This window comes from Protobothrops mucrosquamatus, unplaced genomic scaffold, assembly GCF_001527695.2.
Source record: "Protobothrops mucrosquamatus isolate PMUCROS unplaced genomic scaffold, P.Mucros_1.0 scaffold_122, whole genome shotgun sequence".
NCBI classification, from domain to species: Eukaryota; Metazoa; Chordata; class Lepidosauria; order Squamata; family Viperidae; genus Protobothrops; species Protobothrops mucrosquamatus.
Window position 1 is genome coordinate 668746 of NW_015386198.1, and position 20481 is coordinate 689226.

The 20481-nt window shown below is 36.6% G+C and overlaps 1 protein-coding gene across 1 annotated transcript in view; it reads left to right on the forward strand.

The window, feature by feature from the left end:
• The first annotated feature begins 3109 nt into the window (after positions 1 to 3109).
• LIFR (LIF receptor subunit alpha) overlaps positions 3110 to 20481 on the forward strand; it is a 55885-nt gene continuing 38513 nt past the window's right edge. The window contains exons 1-5 of the mRNA XM_015816934.1: positions 3110 to 3261; positions 11199 to 11328; positions 14929 to 15092; positions 16511 to 16674; positions 18065 to 18239. Coding sequence (XP_015672420.1) covers positions 3177 to 3261; positions 11199 to 11328; positions 14929 to 15092; positions 16511 to 16674; positions 18065 to 18239 — 718 coding nt within the window. The 5' untranslated portion in view covers positions 3110 to 3176. The remainder of the gene's footprint in view (positions 3262 to 11198; positions 11329 to 14928; positions 15093 to 16510; positions 16675 to 18064; positions 18240 to 20481) is intronic.

Sequence of the window (20481 nt, forward strand, 5' to 3'; positions counted from 1 at the left end):
ACAATAACAATAACAAAGTTGGAAGGGACCTTGGAGGCCATCTAGTCCAACCCCCTGCTCAGGGAGGAACCCTACACTATTTCGGACACATGGCTGTCCAGTCTCTTCTTAAAAACTTCCAGTGTTGGAGCATTCACCGCTTCTGGAGGCAGGTTGTTCCACTGGTTAATTGTTCTGTCAGGAAGTTTCTCCTTAGTTCTAGGTTGCTTCTCTCCTTGATTAGTTTCCATCCGTTGCTTCTTGTCCTGCCTTCAGGTGCCTTGGAAAATAGCTTGACTCCCTCTTCTTTGTGGCAGCCCCTGAGATATTGGAACACTGCTATCATGTCCCCCCTAGTGCTTCTCTTCATTAAACTAGATAAACCCAATTCCAGCAACCGTTCTTTATATGTTTTAGCCTCCAGTCCCCTGATCATCTTTGTTGCTCTTCTCTGTACTCTTTCTAGAGTCTCAACATCTTTTTTACATTGTGGTGACCAAAACTGGATGCAGTATTCCAAGTGTGGCCTTACCACGGCATTGTAAAGTGGTATTAACACTTCACGTGATCTTGATTCTGTCCCTCTGTTAATGCATCCCAGCGCTGAGTTGGCCTTTAATAAATTTAATTTATTTAATAAATAATGGGACTAAATCAATTTGAGGGGGTGTATTTTTCACATTTTTCCAATGTTTTCAAATTATTAGTCAATATTATAAATACTTTTTTAAAAAAAAAGGAATCACAAGGAATTTAATACGGACAGCCTGTTCCTAATGGAGCAAAGAGCTTGTTTCAACATGCTATGCTGAGTTCAAACCTAAATATTGGAAATATCCCCAGTCTAGTTTCTCTTTCTGCTTTTCAAGTAAGCCAGAAAATATGCGGCTTGAAGGATCATGTATTGTAGCTAAATGCTCTTAGTCATGGAGAGGAGAGGTAAAGAACTTGGATTTGTACGTTTTTTTTCCCCCTCCAGTAGCTAAAGACATGACATAATTTATAAAACACCCACACGATTTATGTTGCCTCTTTGTCTCTTGATAATAGTATACATTTCAACTTTAAAAAGCCAAGCCTGCAGTCAAAAGCCTAGTCTATAAAAAAAATGCTGGGAAAGCCCATATGCCTAAAAAATTCATGATGCTCAGTGGTATCTGGGAGTGAGTGTCCCCCCCCAAAAAAAATATCCAGATTGATCATTTAGGGGCCAAGTGTCTAAGAAAAATACTTCTTCTAAAGCTTAAGAAACTTGTTGACATTAAAGCTATACTGAAAAACTTTACTGTACTTTCTTTTTTCTCTCACAAGGTCCTATTGCCTTTTTTCCATCATCTCCCTTCCCTGTAACTCTTACTTTGTTAAAATTTGTCCTTCAAATTTCTACAGCATTTTTCCAGGGAAAGAGAAATTTATTTTTCTATTTACTGTATGTTCAAATTGCTTTAGATCCCTGCTGTTTTGAGCTTGCCTGTTCTTTGCAGTTTCAGTGGTGCAGCTGCACAGATTTAACTTCCATATTTATGCATTATTATTTAGCCTTTCTTGGTTTCCCACTCCCCAAGCTGAAAAAGCTGCAGGAGAGGAAAATGATTAAGATTTAATTTAGACTTGAGAAGTAGGGAATCTGTGATGAGTGGAAAGATGGGTATTTGCCCATAGTTCTTGGCTACCTTTGTAATAAGTGCCAGAATGATGCATTCCAACCATGAAAGCAATTTTTCTTTTTAAACAGACAAACACTGTCCTATTAATTGAAAGATGAATCCCTTTTGATTTAAGGCAGAAGCACCTAATATATTTTGAGTCGGTGCCACAGTCTAACTTTCCAATTTGCCAGTGATACCATCTGGCTTAGTTTTTGTTTGTTTTTGAGGGTTAAAGTGGTTAAGGGCAGGGATGGGAGCGTTTTCCTTTCAAATAGTTTTCTGCTTCCATTCCATCATTAACAATTCTCAGACCCTCAAATTGAGCAAAATGTACCCCCTGCGAAAGTTGGATAGTTTGCTGCTAGGTGTTTGTGATGCTATCTTGGAATATTTTAGGTGTGGTAGAGGAGATGCTTGTGGGAACATCGGACCACTGCTGTATGTCAAGATTAAGGGGAGACTAAAATACAGTTCAGTTTTACACACAAAGTTGTAGGTTTGATGCTGCTAAAAACAGTAACTCGGTTTTTTAGCATTGATCCCACTCAGCGTCTTATAGTAGAAGAAACATAAGGAATGGAAGTACGAGAAATTGTTGTTCACTTACAATTATCAACTGATACAAGCCAAATATGCAAAGAAGTCTAATTAAATCTGACAAAAGTCTCTTGCAGTACAAATAAGTAAGCGCCTCTTCTGTAGTCCTCTGTGTATGTAGCTATGTGTATATATGTGTATGTGTATATGTTGCATTTGACTTACAAAAAGGTGGTTGACAGCATTTCAGTGAAAAATAAATCCATTACTATTATGAAAAGGGAAGGAGAGTAGCAATTGTAAGGCACAACATCAAATGATTGTTCCAACTTACAACCGCAGTTCTGATAGTTCTTGCTGTTAGGTGAATCCTGCATGGTTGCAGTATCCCTCTGTCACATAATTATTATTTGCAACCTCCTGCCAGCTTCCCATTGCCTTTGAATGTGGGAAGTCACAGTGAAGATTGCAAATGGTGATCCACATTGTTGTAATTACAAGCTAGTCACTGAGCACTCAAATAGTTATCAAGTGACGATGGGGACGCCATAAGAGCTGCAACTACATGGACCCAGTCAACATCATCATAACTTTGTTGAACAAGTAGACATTAAACAAAGACTGTCTGTAATACAGGCCTCTCTCCTTCCCTCCCACTTCACCAAGTTACTAGCTGTTGGTAATTTTCACCTGTATTAGGCACAGTCTCACACTGTATCATTTTAATACTAATTTTCCATGCATCTGCTCTGCAAATAAATATTTGAAGTGATACGTTTCTTTTGGGATGACAGTAAGAAGCAGATTTTACCTAAGTCTACAAGTCTACAACTAAGGTGAATGACATCGGGCAATGCAATATATAACATCTAAGACATTCTACACAGTGTATCTTATTGAGAAAATAAGCAATAACATTATTCAAATGTTTCTTTTTATTATTAGAACTTGCCTGCATGAAGGAAAACGACCACTTGAAGTGACCTGTTTTCCGTAGTGAATTGCAAAAGAATGTGGATTAACCAAATTCCTTGCTACCTACTGATGGTAGCACATTTGTGTATTCTGAACCGGTTTGTCTACAGCCAAGAAAAAGGTTGGTGTGATTTGATGTTACTTTGCTCTTTACCTGCTATCTATTGTGACTTCCCAACAAGTTCTCTGTCTCAACTGGGGAATATATGGCCTCCAAATCTTGCTAAAGTACAACTCTCAGTATCTGTTATCAATGATGGGAATTGTAATCCAACAAAATCTGGAGAACCACAAATTCTCCTCTGTTGAATTAAGCAATATATTGTTTAATGTACATATTAGGCTACCTTGGCAATTTTAAAATGCATGGACTTGAACTCTAGAATTTTCAGCAATGGCCTTATTGGAATTCCAAGGACGTAAAGAGGATACACCTTGTTATTTTGTCAATTTATTTGAAAAGTCTGCTTACTTTTTCACATGGGTTTCTTTGGATAGTTCTTTCAATGCATACTTTCCCAGGCAGCATAATATTATACCGTCAAAGGAACAGAGCATTGATGTAAAGCATGAGGCGATGAAAATGGTGGAAACTGTGCAGAATGCTAAGCCCTTCAATGACTCTTGCTCTGTCTTTTATTTTCTCACACTTGTTGTCCACTTATCACCTCCTAAAATAATAATTTTAAAAGTTTAAAAACAGACACAAATTAAACTAAAGACAGCAATATCTCAGACTGCTGTAGCATTTCTACCACAAATTTCTCTTATAATAGCGAAATATAACCATCATTTTGCCTTTGAGTACAAAACATTACAGAGCTAACAGCATTCACTTTGCAACCCATAACATGTCAAGGTGGTTTTGTTGTTGTTGTTGTTGTTTTGGGAAGGGGAAAAGCTAGAAGGCTATAGCTTCTGGGGACCATTGAGGCACCCATTTTGCTCTTAAAGTGGCTTTCCTGGCCAAAATGGGAATTTGCCCTGCCAACTTTCAAAATATGGCTCTCACAATGTTGTGCAACATCTGGTGAACCCCGCCCCCAAACTGATGGAAATTGCACATTCCCGTTGAGAAGCAAAAAGACTACATGACAATGTTGCAACTACTATAAATATTTTCATTTACTTGGCCTTGAGAAGAGATGTGTTTGTTCTAGCTTAATCTTAAGTCTATTTTAAGTTTTTATTGCAAACTGTCTTGAATGTCTTTAACATGTGGAAAAGTGGAGGTATAAGATAGGGCACATGTAGGTTGACAAGTTGCATAATCAGAAAATTATCCAAATATGCTTAAAGTAAACTCGAAGAGGAATCATGGCATATCTCAGTTTGCTTCCTGAAGCAGTTTGATGTGACTTAATACAGGTAATCCTTAACCTACAACCACAACTGAGCCCAAGATTTCTATTGCTAAGCGAGACATTTATTAAGTGAATTTTGCCCATTTTACGACTTTTCTTGCCATGTCTGTTAAGTGAATCATTGCAGCTGTTGAGTTAGTAACACGACTGTTAAGTGAATCTGGCTTCCTCATTGACTTTGCTTGTTAGAAGGTCACAAAAGGTGATCACATTATGCTGGGACACTGCCAGCCTCATAAGTATGAGTCAGTTGTGAAACATCCAAATTTTAATCACATGACCATGGGGCGACTACAATAGTCATAAGTGTGAAAAATGATCATAAGTGACTTTTTTCAGTGGAGTTGTAACTTTGAATGGTCACTAAATGAACTGTTGTAAGCTGAGGATATTTGTACATGCATGCATTTGTTTACGCAAATATATGTTTCATGAGGATGTTCTGAACACAAGTTTACAGCCGTGCACCACCAGCATGTCTGATCCATTCTGCACAAGGAATATCTGAATCCCATGAGCGAGTGCACACCTGAAACAGTCTGGCACATCATGAATTGATAGGTCTCTGCTGAAACTTTGACCAGGCCCCATTGTCTGCCTCAAAGTCACTGAGCGGAAACTCCATACTCTAATTGCCAGTGACTCATTGTGGTGCCCCGGATTATTTCAAATATCTGGTGATGCGGTCAGGCATAAATTAGAGAAAACATTTTAACAGCTTCCTTTTGAACTTTTATACTGAGATATAACCCATAGTTTGGGGGAAGTCCGTACTAAAAGCAACTGCTTTTACAGACTGCCCTTTGAGAAGTTTGGACTTCGTTATTTTAATAGACAAATTCATTCTCCTATGTCAAGTACTTTAGAATGAGCAAGGTTGCAGCAATCTTTTTCCTTCTCATTCCTAGTTGCCACATAGCACAGAGGGAGGGGGTTTGCCAGGTGTTGTGCTGGACAAAACAGACTTTCTCTCTCTGACTTTCTCTCACGGGAACCAAGGTCATTGGCTGCTCCCAAGACTGCAGGCTGGACATTTCATGAAAAGCCCGCCAACAAGCTGAGTGGGGAAACATAGTTGCTTGCATAGTTTTGGGGGAAGGATTTCTTAACTTTGTATTGGGGAATTGTTATGCATCTCTTCAGACTTGGTTTCACTTTTGAAGTACCGATACGCTGTATCAATAAACATGTTCTTTGAGGAATTTGCAAGCCTCGGAGTTCTGCTTTATTTGTCTCTGTCGATTGGAACCTTGACATTATACATGGGTTCTGATGTAATACCCATCATGCTTTACTGTGATCTTCTTAACTTAGCACCTTCTAGAAAGTGGAACTTAACTTCTAGAATCCCTAACTATTGGCCATACTGTTTAGACCAGAGGTGTCCAATCTTGGCAACTTTAAGGCCTATGGACTTCAACTCTCAGAATTCCCCAGCCAGCCATGCAGAGGAATTGAAGTCTGCAAGTCTTAAAGTTGCCAAGGTTGGACACCCCTGCTTTAGACTCAAAGTCTAACATCTGAATCTCGTAGGTGCAGGTCACTGTTAAGAGAATTATTCTTTATGAGCCTTTGACTTGCAAATGGATCCTCTTCTCCTTTCCCACAGCTTTTCCTTCTATTTTGCTTGTAGCGTATCTCATGGCATTTGTCCAAACCTGTATAAGCTGTTGCTTTATCTATAGCTGCTGCAGGAATCAACAGCTTTTCAGGGATTCAAAGCACATTTTGAAAAACAGAGAGCATATTGTAAGTACTTTTAGCATGCAATGATCATAGTTCAGTACAAGGCAAATTACTGAAGGCAGAATACAGTCATTCTCTGTTACTCATGTGGATAGACAGACTAAGTGGTGATAAGCCCCTTCTTTGCTTTACTTCTTTGCTTTCAGATCTAAAGTTCAGAGATATTCTGCATTCAGAATGCAATAATGATTGAGTTTACAGAGTGTGCTAGCTAGAGTTGGCTGACAAACAGGTAGTCCTCAATTTACAACCATTCATTACAGTGGCAAATTACAGTGCCACTAAAAACAGTATGATCATTTTTCATACTTACGGCCATTGCAACATCCCCATGGTCACATGATCAAAATTCAGGCGCTTGGCAACTGGCATGTATTTACGACATTTGCACTGTCCCAGGGTCACTATGTAACCTTCCCAACCGGCTTCTGACAAGCAAAGTCAATGGGGGAAGCCCAATTCTCTTCATGACCGCATGATTCGCTTAGCAACTGCAGTGATTTGCTTAACAACTGTGTCCAAAAAGATCATGAAATGGGGCAAAACTCACTTAAGAACTTCCTTGCTCAGCAGTGGAAATTTTGGGGCTCCATTGTGGTCGTCGTGGACTTACCTGTACTGTTAATTGAATTCTTGCAAAGAAAAATTCGTAACTGAATTCTTGTCCTGAACTTTTCTTTTAATACCGATTGTTTAGCACCGTAATAAATTGTGCGGTATTGGCTATTTTCTCATTCTTTTTTTTCTCTTTTCTAAACGAAACAAATATAATAGCTTCTCTGGCTCACTCTCTGCTTTGTTTGGCATTTGCATGTTCCTCTGCATTCCAGAGGGCAATGCCTATCCACAGAATGAATTAATACTTTGTGTTGGCTGTAGTCCTCAGGCAATAACATTAGAAAGCTCCCTCCATCCATGCTTTGCATAGTCCAGAGCTCTATTAGTGGATTCTGAGATACACAAAGTAACTTTACTATGCTTTGCAATCTTAATTTTGTTGTGAGTTACACAATGACAATAAAGATATTCTATTCTACTCTCATTTAGAACAGGAAAGGGGAACCTGTCTGGCTGCTAAGCATTCCTGATTTATGTCCACATTTGTTAGAGCTTAAGGGATTGGGAATCTAACAGCACTTGGATTGGAAGGCTGAATGTTAACTCAGGCACTAACTAGCAAGCCAGTTCCTTGAGATACACAAAACATGTATGTTTTTGTAATGTTCTTCCAGCCTTCATATGTAATTTTCATAGGAGAAGTGGTCTGAAATGTCTAATGATTTCTTGATGCATCAAAGTCAGGAGTCTTATTTTATTGAGAAGAAAATTTCATTCAGTGAAATGCCAAATTTTGGACAATTGATCGATTACATTGATTTTTGTTCAGGCTTAACTCTAAGAATTGTGAAGGAAAAATAATGTTATTTTTGGCTTGTTCCTAGAACTGGAAGAGACGTCCACACCCTTCCCCCAAGTGAATTTCCTGCTTGAATACATCTTTTCTTAGCCTAGTTGATTTTGTTTTGCACCAGTTTCTTCTTCATGTTTTAAAAATAAAGTTAAAGGGGATGGAGGAGCATGGAGATTTGCAAAAAAAAAAAAAAAGCAATCTACTGTCACATGGGGGCCAGTGCTTAGCACATTATGTGCTCCTATTCTACATTTTAAAAGGAAAGTTTCCTTTGAGTTGAACTTGAGTTCAGATATTTTGTGAAATATTTCTTTGGCTGTCTGACAACAATATGGAAATGGTTTGTTATTGCTTATTGCTACTGAGTCCTTTATGCTTTGGTTTTCTTGATCTTCCAACTGTAACCTGAGTTACAGGCTGTGGAATTGTGGTACATTATCTCCTATAAACTCAACCATACATTGATGTTCACTGCTTGATAGCAGAAACAAGTACTGATGTTGGTGACTCAAAAGGGCAGGGAGACAATGAAAAACTCAACCACCTCTAACCAGAGAACCATATATACTGCTCAAAAAAAATAAAGGGAACATTTTAACATGGAACTGAAGGAGTTTGCGTTCCCTTTATTTTTGTGAGCAGTATACTTTTAAAAGTAATTTTCAATGCTACATGGAATGATGAGAAATGAAATTCACATAGTACCCAAGCTGGAGCATAGGAATTTAAAATAGGTAGTCCTTGACTTACTACTGATCACAGTTCAAAGTTGTGATGGAAGCACAAAAAGGTACTTATGACCCAAATTTGAAATTCTGGTCCCCCTCCTCATGGTCACATGATGACATTTTGGGTGCTCAGCAACTTGCCCTCCTTTACAGCTGTTTGCAGTGTCCTGCAGTCATGAGACCACAATTTATTATGGTGTTTTTTTTTCAAAAAAACCCCAAAACAACCCCAGGGTTTTATTTCCAGTTTCTAGCAAAATATGCCCATTGTGGACAATGGATTCACTTAGCAACCCACAGGGTTCACTTAATAATCATGCCATTTGCTTTATGACAACTGTAAAAAAAGTTGCAAAATCAGATCGGTCATGTGATGACCCTCTTAACAACTGGCCCAACTTATGACTTAAGTTGTGGCTTAATTATAGTCGAAAATTGAGGACTACCTGTATGATTCTTTGGAACAGTGAAGGGCTTCCATATACCATTTGGTTTCCTGCTGAGAGGACCCAGGTGGAAAGATGAATCCCAGATCTATTTTCCAAATAACTTATATTTTCAAACCCAGAATCAGGGAATTGTCCAGTTCTAACAAGCGACCATCTTTGTAATGATGCAGAAATGTTTAAGAATAAATTAATTTGCAAGATTTATATGGCCACCAAATTCAACCAACTGAGTCAAATATAAATACAAGAGTCAAATATAAATGCAAATCCCAATGCCCCAAATGAAAAGAAACACAATACTTTAAAAATCAACTAAAACCAGAAAATGGTACTGGATTGAAACTAATAATTTAGACTCCGTTCATCTGGAACCAAAGACCTGAGGAAAAAACAGCCATGTCTTAACTGCCTTTCTACTTGCCTTTATTAAAATGAAATGTGCTGGACTGTCTGACATTCAGAGAGTTCATATAAAGTTGATTATAAAATACTTCCTGTGTTTTACTTTTATATAACTCTGTGTAGTTTATGGTTCAGTGGTTTGTGGCTTGTGGCTTGTGCTGCAGCAAGATCACCAACCAGAGAGTTTGCTTTTTAGTGATAACATGTTTTGATTCTTCTGTTTTTATTTGTATGGGATTTTTTTATATTGCTTAGACTGTTGTATCTTCTTTGCAACTAATTTCACGATAGGCTTTCCACCTGTGAACCTATTCCCCCCTTTCTCCTAAGAGGTCATGGCTACTTACCCGAGGATCTCTCTTCATTTTATCCTTACACCAACTCTGTGGTATGGGTTGAACTGAGTTACCCTTGAGTTTGCATGGCTGAAAATAGGCTTGAATTTGAGTCTCCCTGTCCTAAGCCAATCAGTATACCACACTGGCTCTCAGTAGTTTGGCAGCTGTTTGCATTCTTGTTTTTAATAATTTCATTAAATGGTGTAGCTGTTAGGTGTTGAATTAAACCCATGTTAAAGTGTTTGACTAGGCCTCAGTCCAGATTCTCAGTTGATCCTAAGGTACTCTGGGTACTATTGGCCAAATTGGTAAATGTACCTCAACCTACCTCATATGTGTATTTCAAAAACTGTATTATTCCACCTTGATCTGCTGGGGAAAAGACAGAATATACATGCAGTAAATAAAGAAAATGATTTTATCAGCAGAAGTCAATAGGATAGTATGGAACTGTTAGCATGGTAACATCTACCTGTATTGCTGAATTTATGAAGGAATCCTGTTTAACTCACAATGCAACCATCCTAAGAGAAATCTGGTTTGCATTTAATGAAAAACTCTTGAGCATTCAGCTATGTGCTTCACGTCAATCCAGTAGGGTATTTTTTTAGGAAACATAAAATAAAATAAAATCTGTTGTTAATTTTGAGCGTTTTTTTCCCCTTCCTGGTATTTTTCCTATAAGTTCGGGGTCCGCTTATTTTTTCAGGTAAATCCAAAGTTTACCTATTGGATGCAATAGGAATTGACCAATCAGTCCTAAGCCTTACATCATGGCTTGAGAGAAAGAGAGTGTGACTGGCCCAAAATCACCTTTGATGCCAAGGCAGGACTAGAATTTACAGTTCCCTGGTTTCTAGCCAGGTAACTTAACCACTAGATCAAACTGACTCTCTATCAATGCTGAGGTGCTCATTCTGTTTTAAAGTATCAAGGTTAATGTTCTAAAAACCTTATTAATTTACAGTCTGAAAATGAATCTTTTTTTAACTGTCATGATTCCAGACACAAAATAATACATAAGGAGTTTTATATTAGCTTGCTTATTATGGCTTCCTTCAAACTGGCTTGAGAAAATAAATGTTGAGGGCAATATTTTGCATTAAAGATTACTTGATCCATTTCAGAGAATTACATCTCTGAAAGTTCAATAGAAGATAGTATCTGTGGCTCAGGATTCATTGAAGGACTTCACATCATTGAGGGTTCTCTGGGAAAGGGAATTATTATTAATCCATTGTAAAATATGTTTGAAATATGAGATAGTTTGATTAGTTGAACCATTCTATAGTTCCAAATATATCCACCAGGCATTTATTTGATTGATTGATTGATTTTTATTCTCCCTTTCTTATTTTTATAAACAACTCAAGGTGGCAAACATAATAATGCTCTTTCCTTCTTCTATTTCCCCCACAATAACCACCTTGTAAAGTGAGTTGAGCTGAAAAGAGTGACTGGCCCAAGACCACCCAGTTGGCTTTCATGCCAAAGCTAGAACTAGAACTCGGTCTCCTGGTTTTTAGCTTGCTATCTTAAACCCTGGACTATCTTTTGAGTTTTCATAGTTTTTGGAGCATAGATTTTTGAAGTGGAGGTTCATTAACATTTTTATTTTAGTTCCAGATTCTTCACATTTGGCTCAGAACCTGACATGTATAACACACAATCTTGACAATGTTGTCTGCACTTGGACTACGGCTGCCGAAGATGATTCAAAAGTTATTTATGAATTCTGTTACAATGTCAGGTAAAAATATTGATAGCTTGTACAAAATCTTTTTCATAATTTTATATTGTGATGTATCGAGAGTTGGTTTAAGAAAGTGCTCTTTAGAGACAGAGCACCAATGAAGTCTATAGAACTAAAGTTTGCCTTGGCCTTGTAAATAAACTCAATTTATTCATGTTTGGCCTCTGCCAATGGTCACTACAAATATGTCTCAAGTATGATAGTGAAGTAGAAAGGACCGCATTATTCAGATTGTATCACCACAGGTATTTTCATTCACAACAACACTGACAAATTGTCTTCCTCAAATGAATCAGAAAACAAAGAAGGGATTTTTTTTAGTTAAATTTTAGTTGCATTTCAGATTTAAACTATCTTCAAGGACCACACTACAGTATAGTTCTAATGCATGTAGTTAATCCAGAAATAACTAATGCATGGTTTATTGAAGGAAGTCTCCAGGAATGAAGGAGATGATATAAGTAAACTTCCCATACTCTAGCTTGCTCCAGTTGTCTAGACCAGTGGTTCTTTACCTGGGCAATATTGCCCTCCAGGGGGCGATTTCATTTTTCAGGGGGGCAATGGAACGAAAAGTGGTGAAGCAGGGCGAAGGAACGAAAAGGGGGCAATATGGGGGCGATGGAGTGAGAAGTTTTGGGGACACTTTTGAGACTTTTTCGTACAGTGAATCGCTGTATATCTGTCGTACAAAAACATCAAATCGCTCGCTATTAGTGGATTGAATTGTGTTTTCGAATGTTCCTCCAGCTAGCTTCAGTACAGAATGCCGTATATATGTGAATATGCATCACTTATCTTCATGCACGTTGCGCAGCAGCCTCTACCCATACAGTGGTGCGCCATTGGCCAGAATATGGGAGATATGGGAAAAAGACTGGAAATAAATTATTTGCATCGATATGTCCTGATGACCATTTTAAAGAAAACAAAAAAAGTGTTTGCATAAATCGAAGAATTATTTCCTATTTTGTGATTGAGAGGTTATGTTGGGGGAGGGGGGCGATGACAACTTCCTCATTGTCTCAAGGGGGCGATTCATTCAAAAAGGTTAAGAACCACTGGTCTAGACTTCCCAAATTCCCTAAAGCTATCTTGGATGAGAGTTGGTCCAACACAATTAAAAACCTTCAATTTTGGGAAGATGGTGTAGAAAATGCAATAGATTAAGTTGGAAATAACGTGACTTAGAAATTTAGAACTAATGCCAACTTGAGGAGGTTCTTAAAGAGATGGCTCTACAAACAAAAGAGTGTTTTTGGTACATTGTTTGCTTGCCATTTTAAGAATCAAATCAGCTTCATCTTTGCCTTTTTAAAAACTGTATTGTATCAGCCTTTATTCAAGCAAAATAATTCACATTACAGTTCAGGACTTCCAGGTTTTTTAAATAAGAATTTTGAGGGAAATGAAAGGAATGATATGAAAGGATGTATGGGAAAAATACCATACTAGAAATCAAATCCTGGCAAATCCTTGGGAGTTTCATGGAACATCCCAAGCATAGGGAGCTGACTAACTATCTTATATTTTCCTGTTGTCAATAAATACAAAAGAGAGACTTAGTAATAATTTCTGAGATCTAAAGAAACCATCATTAAAAAAAAATATCCATACCCTGGCTTCTGTAAAACCATAGCAAGATCTTTGTGTCAACCACAAAGAATGAGGATTCAGAGGTAAATGGTGTCCTGCTTTTTCCAAGAATCCTGTGATAGGCATCACCAGACTAAATATTCTTCATATTCTTCCAAGGGACTGTGATCGGTCTGAATACTTCTGTCAAAGGGCATTTGACATAACACATAAAACATTTTGTTCTGTGAAAAGTTTCTCAATATGTAACAGGAAGTTGCTATGCAGCAAGCATTGTTACATTCTTTAATTAAAATACTTGGTACCTGGAAAATTCCATTGTACATCTCTGGTCAAATGCGATGATGAAGAAATGTTATCACAGCCACTCAATAAGATATAAACCCATGGCTAGTCTATGCTTGTCAAAATTTGCCCAAAGTTCTTTTTTTCTGCCAATATCCCAAATATTTGTCTATTATTTGGTATTGAACCACTATAAGTCCTCAAAAGGTTTCCTTTGGTTTTGCTATTAAGCAGTTTTCAGCAGGAGATGAAAACTTGCTTCTAATTTGGCAGATTTGAGGGTAAGACAACATGTTACTTTTCCCAAAGAGCATGAATCACGAATCACTTTTTCTCTTTTTCTTTCAATTGTGGCTTTTTTCTTAGGCAAATTATTAGAATTATAACCAAGATTGGGCTTGTCACATTTTTGTTTAAGTAGGAAGAAAAAAAATAAAGTAACTCATTCACCCTATTTTTTTTTTTTTAAAAAAAAACAGTTGTTGGAAAGAATTATGAAGCAGTATATAAGCCTAAGTACTGTTGCTATTGCTATTTTGTCCAGAATTTCCATTTTTGACACCATACTTAATGGTGGTTCAGTTTTATTTTTAGAGTTGTATCGCAAACTATTGTCAAGCAAGAGCAATCAAACCTACACTGTAAAGTTCAAACTAGTTATTGTTTTATGCCTATTTCATAGGAATCTTCCCAGTCTGGCCTGGGAAAAACTAAATCAGGTTCAAAGGGTACGGGGAAGTTAAGACTGTGTCCTCTTGTGTTTATGTAATAAATTCAAGCTAATTCTTCATTTGATTCTTCTTCTTGACTGGGATGGTTGCTCTTAACAACCATCTTGAAAGGAATGGGGGAAAATCTTGTTTGGTTCTTGGTTTTGGAATAAATTCATTAAGTCTGCACTTTCTTAATCTGTACATGAGCTGATATGTAAGTGCTCACTTTTCTAGGATCTTCAGAAAACATCTAAAATATGTATTTAAAAAAAATCCCTGAAGAGATAGCAATAGCAATAGCACTTAGACTTATATACTGTTTCAACAGTGCTTTACAGCCCTCTGTAAGCGATTTACAGACTCAGCATATTGCCCCTAACAATCCGGGTCCTCATTTTATCAACCTTGGAAGGATGGAAGGCTGAGTCAATCTTGAGCCGGTGATATTTGAACTGCTGAACTGCTGGCAATTGGTAGTCAGCAGAATTAGCTTGCAATGCTGCATTCTAACCACAGCACGACCATGGCATAATTAACTTTTTAACTGAACTTTTTTTTAAATTTTTTTTTTGAGTATTATAGAAATGGATCCAGATATTTAAACGTAGGGTGAAAGTTGTAGTTTGGCTTAGGTTTTCATTTTTTTCTACTCTAGATTGCTTTTATACTTTATTAAATACACAATGCACTTGGAGTAATTTAATAGCTAGTGAATCTTTTGCATGTAAAATAAGGTGGGGTTTTTTTTTTGTAACTTTGGCCTTCTTGCTATACATGTGTTTCAGGAGCACCAAAATAGAAAAAATGTCCTGCTTCTCTGGAGTGTTTTTTAGCCTATAGTTAGAGAATACACTGTTTAATTCAATTTATTATTGAATTTGACCTTAGATAGAGATTTTAATTTTCAACCAAGATATTGTGAATTAGTCTGACTTTTGTGATAGTTGTTCTCCTATAATTTAAAATGATTTCCAATAGCTAAGCTGAATTTTCTCTTTTGCAGTTTTTCTGATCCACAATGTTCATTAACCAAGGAAAAAAAGGCAACATTTGCATTAATTATCTTTGAACATATACAGATTGAGATAACCACCCTCAATTTAACTAAGGGAAAAAAGAATGATCCCATAGCTGAAAACACATTTCTGCTTTCTGAAAAAGACATTTGTAAGTATACTTTTTCTATATTCAAAACTAGAATGTTTGGAATTTAATGGCTGAGTTTGGAATAATGCTAAGAATCAGCCCAGGTGGGCTTCTGGCTTACATTAAACTTCTTATGCTTTTATTTTAATGCAGTCTAAAATAAAGCATTACCCGAATTCTCCAAGTATTTCCTTTTCTAGATCAAAGTATGTTTTATGCAATCCATAATGTGCAGCTTGGTTTGAAGTTTATAATAAATACAGAGAAAATGTACTCGTTCAATTTGGGATTATTGTGTTTAGACTAGGAACTCTTAAACTTCTATTACACCAATTCATCTATGTTTTTTCTCCTGCTGCACATTAATAATAATAAAAAAGCATTTCCAGTGAAGTGAGTTGCTTTGTTAAAAACTTTGATGTGAAGTAATCTAGAGATAAAATAGTTGGAAAGACAAAGTAAGGACCTTCTAATTTGGGGGTCCAGATCCTGCTTGAGATTTCCTGTGCTTTCTCTGCTGATGATCAGGGCAGCTGAATATTAGATTAACATGTTGTGACTGCTTTATGCTATCTCCAGAGATTCAAGACACTAAGTGAGATTTCTTTTGTTCAATAACAAAATATCTATTTCTGATCATCTGGTTCTTTCTGTCTGTTATATACTGTAGAATGACAATTAAGGTGATGCATGAACAAAATTATTTCAGATAATTTATATATATAACATAGTATGTTATATGATTTCTGTGTGTACTGATATTTCTCAGAATATATATATCCTGTTTTCAAGCTTTGGAAGCTTTGATTTTTGGTATCAATTTTGTTTGTTTTTCCTGTTTATAAAATGGAAAGGGAGTTTTCTCCATTTTAAGAATGCAGTGGTAGAGGATAGATTAGAGATGATGTTCTAGTTTAGAATTTTGCCAAGCAATAATTTCCCACAGTATTTCATAATAATTTGGCTGTTTATGACTTAGGAAACCTTCCAGTTTTATCAAAATGTAAAAACTGTCCTGCAGTTTAAATGGTAAGATTTGATGTACAGTTTTTTTCAAGAGAGCATGACTCTTGAATTCAAATGTTCACTGTGAAGCCCTGACTACAGCTGTGATTTTTGAGTGCAATCTAATTAAAGTTAAAAATAAAAGTACATATATAATTGTGTCAAAATATTATTTTGTTTTCTTTTTAGCTTGTGGTTAGAGAATACACTGTTACATTCAATTTCCAGTGAAATCTTACAAATTTGCCTGTGATGAAATAAAGTACTATAAAAGAAAATATGGTACAATAGTTATTTTCACTGGAGTTTGAAAAATTCCTTGCTGTAGGAGAAAGCAGATTAGTGACTACATCAGGAGGGAAGAGATCTCTGTTTAGAACACTTATTGACATCCAGTATTTCTGAGTCCAATTAACCTTTTTTCTTCCACCCAGTACTTGTTCCTCCGATGCCTCATATTCATAGACTGACTCCAGATTTTTTAGCTGACACGTTGATTCTGGAATGGTATGATGGTGGATCAGTCTTTCAATACAAAATTGATTGTACTTGGCAAATTCAGATTCTGCGTAAAGATCCAATGGAGGAAATAGCACTAGTAAGTTGTCTCTCTTTACACCTTTCTATTTGTGTATGTATGTGTTTGTGTAATCTGATGGTCTGTAGTGATAGAGAATGATTGATCCCATTCTCAGGTGACAGTTGTAATCAAAGACACTGAATGGCAGCATCTTGAGCCAATCATTACAATCATCAATAAAAGCAAGTTTAATCATTAGAGAGAGAGAAGCTGATGATAAAAAGCGAAGAGTTAAGGAGGAAATTGCAAGGCAATTACTGTGATCCACTATAAGCCTGCGAACCAATGAAATGGAATTAGAGCAACTTTGGAATGTTGGAAAATTATAGTGAGACACATGGCACAATGATTGCCTTCCCCAGAGTCCTGGTGATGACTTCTGCCATCATCAAGCAGAAGTTTTCATCATGCTGCTGTGGGATATGAAAATTATAATCCAGCATGTTTGCATGTCAGCAGGTTGGGCTAAAGTGTTTGAATGGGAGATCCTGTTTAACTAGGAAATTCACTGAATTCACATATATGGTAAGACATAGCCGGTTTTAGATTTAAAGCAATAGATGAAACAGTCGGTATTCTTTATTAACTGCTTAACTATGTTACTCTGGGTTGTTATACAACTCACAGGAAAACAAGCCATAACTTAGCATGATGTGTCATAGTACAGAACCTCTTTAAAGAGTCTTCCTACCTCTTTGCTTAAATTGTATCCCAAAAACCTGCAAGAATAAAAAGGATGTAGGAAAATGTTTGTATATGATAGCCATCTTAAAATGAGGGGTTCAGCAATGAGGGTGGGGTATTTTTTTAAAAAAGTGTTTAATTTTATTTACAAATTACAAGAAAAAATGACAAAAATTAAGTACACTAACCTCTCCAGATAATTAACCCCCACCCCCAAATTAAACTTAAAACAACAACACATAAACCCTACCAAAAAGAAAGAAAGGATTGGGGGGAAATCGTCAAACTAAAAGACAGAGAAAAGAGAAATAATTTCTTATGTATTATACTTATCAATAGTCACTGCTTTACTAAGAATTATTATATCCTACCATAAAATGATTAGTACAAAATATTATTGTAAAACATCACAAAATCTCTGCATAATAATACGTATTTCTTCATCCTTTGAATAGCAGAAAATGCTACCTTTTCCAAAACAGATGGATCACATATTTCTAAAATCTGCCCCTTAATATCTGGAATAATATCAATAATATCAATATGATATTCCAATTCAACATGGTTCTTTTAATCCCCCTCCGTGATCAATACAATTAAGGGTGGGGAAAGGATGCGGAAATCTGCATGAGTACAATGAGTGTTAATATAGTCTTCTGTTTGCCTAAATTCTGTTCTTGCACATCAGCAGTGCAATGATTAGCTTGTGTCTTGTGTTTTTTAGGAGACATATAACACATCAGTTGGCAGCAAAGATACTCTCCTTCGTTGGGAATGGACATCAGATCTGCCTTTTAATTGCACCACTCACTACATTAGGATTCGCTGTTTTCTTAATGAGAAAAATTTTGATGGAAAGAAGATGTGGAGTGAATGGAGTCCACTTGCAAACATTCCAGGTAATATGATGCAGTTGAGCCCAACTTTTGGAATAAGAAGAGTCTTATCAAATGTGTACCTACTGATGAATGATTAGCTGACTCATTCTCTTCTTACCACTCAGTACCAAGAGTTTCTGTGCATGTGTTGCTGTTTTCTAAATAGGTGAAAGACTGAATTTTAACCATCCATCTAGCAATCTTTGCTATTGCTAGAAATAGAAAAATATGGGCGAACTATGGAAGTTTTGGTTTACTAAAACGTAACGGTGCTTCCAGACCAATTTAGATTCTAATTCTATTTTAATTTTTACTAGAAGGTACTGATAGCATGGAATATACTGTAACTAGGTGTGCATAGTATGTTATACAGATAGTCCTCAACTTAGGATTGTAATAGAGTCTGCTCATTATAGTAAGTCAGGATGGTCATAAAATGGTTCATCACATAAGTGACCCAGTTTTACAATCTGCAGCGTATGCTGTATTTTCTGTCCTGGTGGGTTGGGTGGGTGTAATAGGGGAAAGGTGGTCTTCAAATAACAGTAGTTGAATTCAAATCTGCACTATTTGAAGCATTTCTATGGAAAGTAGGGTTATTGGTTCCAGCTCAGCGGAAGTAGGCATTGAAAAAAAATGAAACATTAATTTTTATATGTACATTAATGAAATATTATAGTAAAGAATAAAAAGAATAGACTTATAATTTAAGTTTATGATTACCAAAGTCACAGAATAGTTATAGAAAGCAAAATAAAAACCAGAAACCCCTATGTAGGTTTTTCTGGCATTCCCATCTTGTCATATTTTAGTGTTACAATGGCCATGTTGTCAATTACATCAAATTTTTACTGCAATGTAATAATGAACCTCTTCTTTTTAAAACTTATACTCTGAGAGAATCTTGCTCTAACTGAATTTTGTTTCATATGAAGTAGAATCAGATAAATAGTATCAATTTACAATTCACATTAAATATTGCATTATTCAAACTTGCACTAGTTGCAGGCTACCTGTAGAAAAACTATTTTTATTATTATTGCTCTTATTAGCTTGAAAAGAAGGAGACTAAGAGGAAAAATATAACAGGCATGATATAGATAACAAGGACAGGGAAATGCTTTTCCTACTCCTCTCACAATGTAGAAGTTGAAAAATTCCATTGAAACTGAATGGAAGAGATTCATGTGTCACTCTGAACATCACCCATCCACTGTTGAGTCAATATAAACCTCGCCCCATTTCTGCTCACCAATGGTTGGATGATTCTGGAAGAAGCTATAAATCACTGGTGGAGATGGGACACCTCAGGACTGACAAAAGAAAATGCTTTTTGATACAACCTGCAGTTAAATTGTGAAATTCAGTCCTAGCAAGTATGGTAAGGGATAGAATCAAGATCACATCAAGTGTTAGTACCACTTTGTAATGCCTTGGAATATTGCATACAGTTTGGGTCACCATGATATAAAAAACATGTTGAGACTCTAGAGAGAGTGCAGAGAAGAGAAATAAAAATTATAAGGGGACTGGAGGCTAAAACATATGAAGAACGGTTGCAGGAATTGGACATGTGTAGTTTCATGAAAAGAAGGAGTAGGAGTGACATGATAGCAGTGTTCCAATATCTCAGGGGTTGCCACAAAGAAGGTTGGGGGGATCTATTCTCCAAAGCACCTGAAGACAGGACAAGAAGCAACGGATGGAAATTAACCAAGGAGAGAACCAACCTAGAACTAAGGAGAAATTTCCTGACAGTTAGAACAATTAACGACTTGACTCCAACACTGGAGGTTTTTAAGAAGAGATTAGACAACCATTTGTCTGAAATGGTTTAGGGTTTCCTGCTTGAGCAGGGGATTGGACTAGAAGATCTCCAGGGTCCCTTCCAATTCTGTTATTCTATTATTGTATTGTTATGTTATGGCAAGTAATTTGGATATTTGGGGAAAAGAACTGGGGCAGCTTTATGGTGGATCAGCAATCAAAGCTACTAATATCAACGGCTGTTTATGACATCCTGAATCACAAGCAGCAGATTATAGATAGTGGTTTCAACAGTAGAAGGGACTATTGGTTGATCAATTTCCCAAATGCATCCAGTGACAACTATGCACATAGGAGATGGGACTCTATGTTTAGTTTTCTTCCTAAATGTCCATTTAACATAGTGCCCAAACAACAAACCACAGACCTCTTAGAAACACTGTTGCTGAAGTAGAAAATATGTGACCCTCAACTTATTGCTAAGGTTTTCCAGTGG